Source organism: Crocodylus porosus, unplaced genomic scaffold (assembly GCF_001723895.1).
Source record: "Crocodylus porosus isolate Cpor-Errol unplaced genomic scaffold, CroPor_comp1, whole genome shotgun sequence".
Classification (NCBI taxonomy): domain Eukaryota; kingdom Metazoa; phylum Chordata; order Crocodylia; family Crocodylidae; genus Crocodylus; species Crocodylus porosus.
In genome coordinates, this window is record NW_017728931.1 from 29,728,892 (window position 1) to 29,736,733 (window position 7,842).

Here is a 7,842-nt window from a genome sequence, read left to right on the forward strand (position 1 = left end):
GGTCATTTGACCCCTGGGCTCTTTCCTGCCATGGCAGGGGGTCGGACTTGATGATCTGCTCAGGTCCCTTCCAACCCTACTAATTATGAAACTACGAAACTATGCATGCTTTAGCAATACTCAGTGTTTCTCCAGAGTGTTATGATCTTGTTGGACAATAAGTTACAATCAAACCTTTGTTTCTAGATAAATGAAACATGATTATATTCTAGGGAAACCATTAAGAGATCTATTCCCTGCTGGATGCAACCACCATTAATATTAAACAGGACTTGCACACTGCAGTATTAAGAATAAATATCAGGCTCCAAAATAGTAATATTAAAAAGTATTGAAAAGGGCAGGGAAAGAAGTGGAGGAGGGCTTGAAAGTGTTTAATGCAAGGGCAATGCAGAAATTACAACTATAATCAAAATACCTAATGAATAGTAGGAAAATCTAAGGATTAGAAACAGCAAAGTGGTAATCTGCTGTGTTCTAAAATAATACATGAGTAATTTCATTTTGTAGATCCTATCCTCTGCTTTAAACAGGGGTCTGTCTCACAGGCTCTGGATCTCTAGCCAAACTAGTCCTAGACTTCCAGTGGATCAGAGACATCTCAGCAACACAGTTGTAATTAGCGCTAAATTGCAGATGTAGATCAGAATCTCCAGAGCTCATAGGAAGAGTCAGTGAAATTAATTCAATTGGCCTGTGTCAGGTTTGTTGAAAGGTGCTTGCAAATAGCTTTGGAAGCTTCTCTCCCCAGAGCAGATACAGTACAAGCAGTTACAGCATTTGCCTTATCATGCTTCAGGTCTTGAGAGGAACATTCATTTTCCATCCTATTTGTGGTTGGCCTCTCTGAGACTCTAAAAAGAAAGCAACTGCAATGGGAAATCCTATGATGCAGACATGTATCCACAAAGAACAGGACTGAAAATACCCAAGTTGTTTTACATAGGCCACCCCAAGCTGGATCCAAAAATCTGTTAGAAAAATATTATTATATTATTGCAATTTTAATCAAAGCTACAACCTTTTATTTTTAACTAGCTCTCATGCAACTGTCTTTATTCATATTGCTCTGTATCATTACCTACATTTTACAAACAAGAAGCTAAAGATCAATGAGGGGAAGAAGCTTGTCTGAAGTCACTTGGCACCAAGTAGAACCTAGGTCACCTGAGTCTAAAGTCTATTATACTCAATCAACTAGGGCAATGCCCCTCATGATTTTTGGCAAGAGTCTACAAAACTCAATATAAACTGAGGAAAATGAAAATGCAAGAGCTTCATATGAGTAGATTCATGTACCTGCAGTGTTTGCAAACCAAGCCTCACAGTACCAAGCCAATGCATTAGAGCCAGAGATGGAAGCTGAATATAAATAAACCACTGTAGTTACACTGTGCCAGTTGAGCAAAAAATGGCAAGCAGCATAAATAATGGAAACTATATTAGAAATGCACAAGACTTTTTGCATTCTAATTCCATGGCACTATCAGTAACATGCACAAGGAAGGCTTTGAAATATTGTATGAAGACAAGTTAACCTGTTGTATAACTGCACTGATTTCAGTTGGTTAACACAATCAAGAGAGAACTAACAACAGTAAAATTGTATGTATGTATGGTTGGTTTTTTTTCATTTGATAGTGCAGAATGATACTTTCTGGAATCTTTTCTGTTTCTTACCTGGTAAAGTAGCTTGTGGCTTGGAGGTCTGAGTCCTGTGGACGAAGGTTATTATGCACATACTTGAGATCCTGGATGCTGTTCAGCTCAGGCAATCCTGCATGCAGCATCTATAAATACATGGGATCAGTACAATAAATGCACTGAAAATCCTAAATGCAATGAGCTTAACTGAGAAAAGCATGGATTCATGGGGAAAATACTCTTTCCTTTTCATACAATGCAAACCTCTCCCCATTTGAATGGTGCTCTGTAAGACTGGAAACCTGGATCACTGATGAGGTGAATGCATTGTGGTGTTCACATCTCACACTGAGGCAACACAAGACGGGCATCTTCACATGGATCATGGTCTCCAGTCCCTAGCAATTTCCCCCTTTCCTCAGAGCTACTTTGGTCTCCCCAAGGTGGCAAAGGGAACTCCAGGCCAGGCCATGGAGACTACTCTCAGTGGTAAATAATCACCGGTCTGACAAAAAATCGTCCTCCCCAGTAAGGCCTGCTCAAACACCAGTTCAGAATGGAAAACTTTCCCAATCCTATATACTTCTGTGATCCAAAGAGTTCCTCAAAAAAGCAACTTTTTGTTACATTAGTTCAAGTGCATGGAAATACGATGTTTTTTAAAATATGTATGTTTGAACATGCAGTATCCCTTTAACCTTTTAGATTATATTGAGATGAGGGTTGGATTGAAGTAAGAAATGAACTACCAGGAATATCCAATATGACTGGCACAGCTACCTCTAGTCATGATACATGTCAAAAAAGGGTGGGGAGAGGGGGAGAAGAATCTTTCTAATTAGGTTCAAAGCTTTGTGCTACCATCACAGAGCACTGTTACTTTTTTGTATAACAGAGAGAAAATCTTACCCACCCATTGCTCATGAAGAATACAGATGTGACTTTATAATCACTACTTGGGCTCTGTTCTTTCTGAAATTATTATTATTTCCAGTGCAAACTGAAAAGCCCATTGATTTCAAAGGATTAGAAACTACCAGCAAATAAAAGAGAAACATTACTTTCAGCTTAAGATTTTCTTTTTTGTTCAAAGGAGTACTTAAATTGGAGGAGGAGGCAGTTCATTTTCTTTAATTCTTTTCACCTTGTCTATATTTTTGAGTCAATGCTTTGTTATTTGGGTTTTTTTTCTACTTACAGATAATATGATGCTTAATACCTAGGAGCTTGTCTACAGCAACACTAGGGATCTGACAGCTTGAGCACTGTTTATGTGGGTCTGGCTAACAGGAAGCAGAAGGGACAGAACAATTTTAATAGTTTCATGGTAAATTTCAACAGTTTTCAGGACAATCTTGACCTTATCTTGGAGGAGTTTGATGAGTATAAGGAGAACAGGAGCAATGATCACCTTATGCATTTATACACACATACCTGTGCTTATCCACAAGTGTCCAAGCACTCTGCAAAAGAAGGTTGTCACCATTTTACAAATGGGGAAAGTGAGGAACAGGCAAGTAAAGCATCTTGTCCAATGCCATACTAAACCAATGTCAGGAATACAAACAGAATCCAGGTTTCCTACAGTATCATTAGCTACCTCAGCAGAAATACACAGAATGGGAATGAGTCCATACTCAGCAAGTTTAGGAAAGTGGAGCCCAAGTGCTATGGAAGCAGGAAGTTCTTGGTGGAGTGGCTTTTCTATGCTGTCCTGTTTGCTACCCTTCCAGGTGCCTAGTCTTCAAAGAACATCCTGCAGACTCCACCATTCTTGCTATATATATATATTTTCTCCCCTCTTGTTTAAGGGTAGATGAAGGATTCTCATCATCATGGCTAGAAATGCTGGATGCTGATCAGATAAAACTTGAGGCAACCACTTGGAAAAGCAGGCATACATATACAGGGACACCTAGCTGGTATGGTGGATGATATTTAATGGTTATTGGCATTTTGACTGTCTGCTCATAACTAGAAATGGTCCTTAATCATATAATTCAGACCTGGATGTCTGGCGGTGTTTGAATTTGATCAGAGTGAAAGAGAAATAGAAGTACAGCTATGAGGGATGACTTGAAATACCACTTTTTTAGGGCAATTTAGATACAAGCTAGGATCATCTCTGAATGTAGCAATGAATAATACTGGTCACTGATATCATGACTTTTCATGCTTAAATCTCAGTGCTTTACCAGACGAGTAAGTTTCATTAAATCCATTTTATAGACAGCATTTCTGAAGCACAGGAAACTGAAATTACTTATCCAAAGGAATAGTGAGATTGCTGGGTCTGCTACAAATTGGGTCTGATGTTTCCTGGATTTCAGTAGTGACTCCTGTTTGCCTGTTTTACGCTCACATTTTGGCAGAGAGCTAATTTGTCAGGATTGAATGAACTATTTTCCCCAACCCCTGCTACAGAGAGACCTGCAATACAATTTTCTATCTGACAAACCTGTAAGATTGGAATGGATTTTACATTTTTTTCTAACTAGTTGAATGGTGCTCGTGTCCCTCTGGAAGCCCTCTATAACAGTTCACATTGATTCTTTAATGAGGGCAAAGCTGATGAACTATAGGCTTTTATGTAGCTGAACTCTGCCTGCAAATCTCTTGGGCTTCCCACAGATGTTTCTGCTTTTGAGAACTATGGGAACTTCATGGATTATTTCTTTCCTCACTCCCAAGAGCAAATGCTGAGGCTGTTGATATCTGGAAACATACTTCTCACCACCAAGAACAAAGCATTAGCTCCATACTGCCCCAAAAACCAACTTGTGGTTAGTAAGCACAGTTTGCTGGAAACCGCAAAGAGTTACCAACCATTCAAAGCAGACAACATTCAGAAGCCCTTTTGCAGCTAGTCTTATGTAGTTATAGATTGGATTTTTCTTTTAGAACCCACCTTATATGGACTTTATATAGATATGAAAAAAGTCTGTTTTCAGCATCACAATAATCTGAATTGTGGAAATGCAAATTATTTCAATAGAAAATAAATAGAAGGAAATTAGTTTATCTTCCCTTTTCCTGAATTATCTGTTTTTTGCCCTTAAGTGAACTCAAAGAGAAACTTCCTAAGAGCTTATTTAGTTTTTTTACACATTTCCCTTATTTATATCCTTCTTTGATTTGTTTAGTTCTGACAAGTTCCTTGTGTGATATGCAGAGTCAAATTCTCACTCCAGGCTTTCCTGAGAAGAGCCAGGGCCTCACCAATCTTCTGTTGTTTATTTTACTGTCTCTTGATTTGTTTTCTCTGTTTAAAAAGCATTCATCCATAAGCATTGAGCATCCTGCCTGCTATTTGCAATTGCAAAATGTAATACAATCAGATTATCCTCTACCAAGCTGCAGTTCATAGGGAAATGCTTATATATTCCCATATGTTAGCCTGTTCTACCATGGTCCTACTACTCTTCAAAGGACAGAAAACACAAATGGGTCCCTCAAAATCATAGCCATAGTGAACCAAGAGTAAAAGCCATTCCAGAGTCCTTTGAGAGAACCTTTCCCAGCATCTCCTTTCTGTTACATCAAAGGGGATTTTGTGTTATCACCTCTGCTGACTGCAGGAATTGCAGGGCATCAGTGGAAAAGAGGTTGCCCCACTGGGAATGGCTGGTATCAAGCAATTTAGGAGTTTACAGGTTAAACCTGAAATTTCTATTGAGAAGCTCATAAATAACCAGTTAAGGCCCTTAAGTACAGGTGCCGAGGTGCTCTCCTTGAGACATTGCATTAAAAACAGGATACCCCCTGGCTATACCAGTGTTCAGCCACGTCCATTACACTATGCTTGGTGTAAGTGAAAATTACATTTTGCTGCACCTCAAAAAGTGTTTAGAGAGGCAAGATTTGGCAATCCTGTATAATTCGTTAGGTCAGGCAAGACAGGAATAGGGCAAGGATTTCAGCCATCGTCCCTCCTCTCTGTGCGTTTGAAGGATGCTGATGATGCAAGGGCCCAAAGCTGTAGCAATGAGTGTAGAGCTGCATCAGTGCACAGTCCAGATGTTTGGTCTTTGCATCCATGAAGCTGAAACTGTTTCACAAACATTTAATTAACCAATTGCATCACTCCATGAGGTAGGGAGGTCTTAATATTGCCATTGGGTGGGTAGGAAAATAAAAGCACAAAAGAAGTTATGGATCTGCTTAAAGCTAAGCAGAGAATGAGTGGTAGAGCTTCAGTAGCAAAATATTTTAAAAAAATCCTGTTAAGTATCATTGAGGATTAACTTAATTTCCTTGTGCTGAATAGTTTTTCTCCAGCCATTCTCACTACATGTAGCATTCTTGCCATATTGTATTTACCCTTGCAACAAAATGCTGTTGAAGTCTATAATAATAGATCCCAAAACACTGCTGTGGCAGGACTGTAAAATGCAATGTCTTGCAGCCTCAGCAACTGATACTGTAACATTTTTTAAATGACGGATTTAGTTTGATCTTATGAACAGAGTTTGCAAATGTCTGCTGGAAGAGCTGAAAACAGGACTGGGTGAAATTCACAAATTAAAGCTTTGTAATTTAGGTTGTCCCACACCTGGTTGTAATTTTGCAAAACAGCTGGTTTTTGGACAGGAAATATTGAAGCTTCATGTTTGTACAGAAATTAATTAGCTTTCACACACAAGTGTAGGCACAAAAACCTTTCCTGTACAAAGTGGCACTCTGACTGAAGTCACTGACATTTACAAAAAGGAGAAGTGCTCCTGGAAAATATCTGACACCTCTCCAAGTCACTGTTTTATAGTAGAAAAAAGCCAATAAGGGAGACTGTTGTTTGGTTTCACCCTTGACTTTCTTACCATCTCCAACAGGTTCAAGAGCAACTGACTGTGCTTCCTGACTGTATTATAAGCTCGACAACAAAGCTCCACAAATTCTTGGAAGCGCTGGGGGTTTTTTCCACCTTCTGTGATGAAATACTCCATCTCTGAAGTAAAGATGAAAGGAGCTCGGTCCCTTGGGGGAAAAAACAAAATGCATAGACAAATGTCAAAAAAGGAAAAATAATGTAAGAGCTAATCTTTTTAACTCACAACTCATATTTGGTTTTCTGCTATTCCGTTCCTCATTACTTCTTTTTCTCCTGCTCTCTATGTGCAGATGACTTCATTGCTGCACTCAGTGACACCGACTAATTGTGGCAGAAACAGATCTCACTGTGAAATCATCTTAGTAAAAACTATTATGCAGCAAACTGGTGAGGCCAACAACTGAAGAAGAATCTCCTTTTAAACTCTTGTTGCTTTCATTTCCTTACTCCCTGCCTGAGCATAAATGTCTTGAAGCATATTCTCACCTGGCATTAAAATATTTAAATGCCATACTTGAATAGACTGGTATCCAAACATAACTCCCTACTGGGAAGGAAATACATTTAAAACAAAATCAGAACTGAACTAGCATGCAATTCATTTCTTTTTTCCCTTCAGCACACTTTAGGGAAAGGCTGGTTCTGATCTCAGCTTCACCAAAATAAACCAAGAAAAACTCTACTACCTCTGTACAGTTACAGTGAGTTTACACTGGTGTAAGCTGAAAGTAGACCTTGGTCTCCTTGGCTTGTTTTTTTTCCTTTTTAATAACATATTTTTTTGTGGTTATGTTATGGTACTGCAGGAGAAAATGACTCAGAGTTTTGTTAACAAACCTATCATTTGATAGTTTTAGTATAGCTTAACACACTGTACTCTAGCACACCCAGAGCTAACGCAGGATTTTATTTTAACAAATAAAAGTAAACAGAACAGAGACTTATCAACTAGGAGATGTATGCAGTGGGTTGGGTTTAACGCTTTTCATTATATTCAAGCTGGAGCCAACACCTAGAATCCAATTATTAGTGAGGAGGCTTCATGTTCAGATATCCCTTCTAGAATTCAAGCCCATCTCTAGGGGAAAAAACCTCCCATAGTGTTGAGAGCCAAATTTCAACAGGAATTATTTTTCACTTGCCTCAGGCCCTGAAAAGGGGCATGAAGAGTCAAAGGGTGAGATTAGCCAGTCCACTAGCAATGCTGTTTAGAATGCCCAACTTGGTTATCTCAGTGGATTATGAAAAATGATAATGAAGTTAAAAGTATTAATACAACACAGGGGTGTAGGTTGTAGCCGTGTTTCATAGATTTCATAGACATCAGGGCTGGAAGGGACCTCGGGAGATCATCGAGTCCAGCCCCCTGC

General features: G+C 39.0%; 1 protein-coding gene across 1 annotated transcript in view; it reads right to left on the reverse strand.

Annotated features, from left to right (window-relative positions):
* PIK3C2G (phosphatidylinositol-4-phosphate 3-kinase catalytic subunit type 2 gamma) overlaps positions 1-7,842 on the reverse strand; it is a 340,743-nt gene that overhangs the window by 100,931 nt on the left and 231,970 nt on the right. The window contains exons 25-26 of the mRNA XM_019543878.1: positions 6,462-6,618; positions 1,681-1,790 (exon numbers count right to left, since the gene is read on the reverse strand). Coding sequence (XP_019399423.1) covers positions 1,681-1,790; positions 6,462-6,618 — 267 coding nt within the window. The remainder of the gene's footprint in view (positions 1-1,680; positions 1,791-6,461; positions 6,619-7,842) is intronic.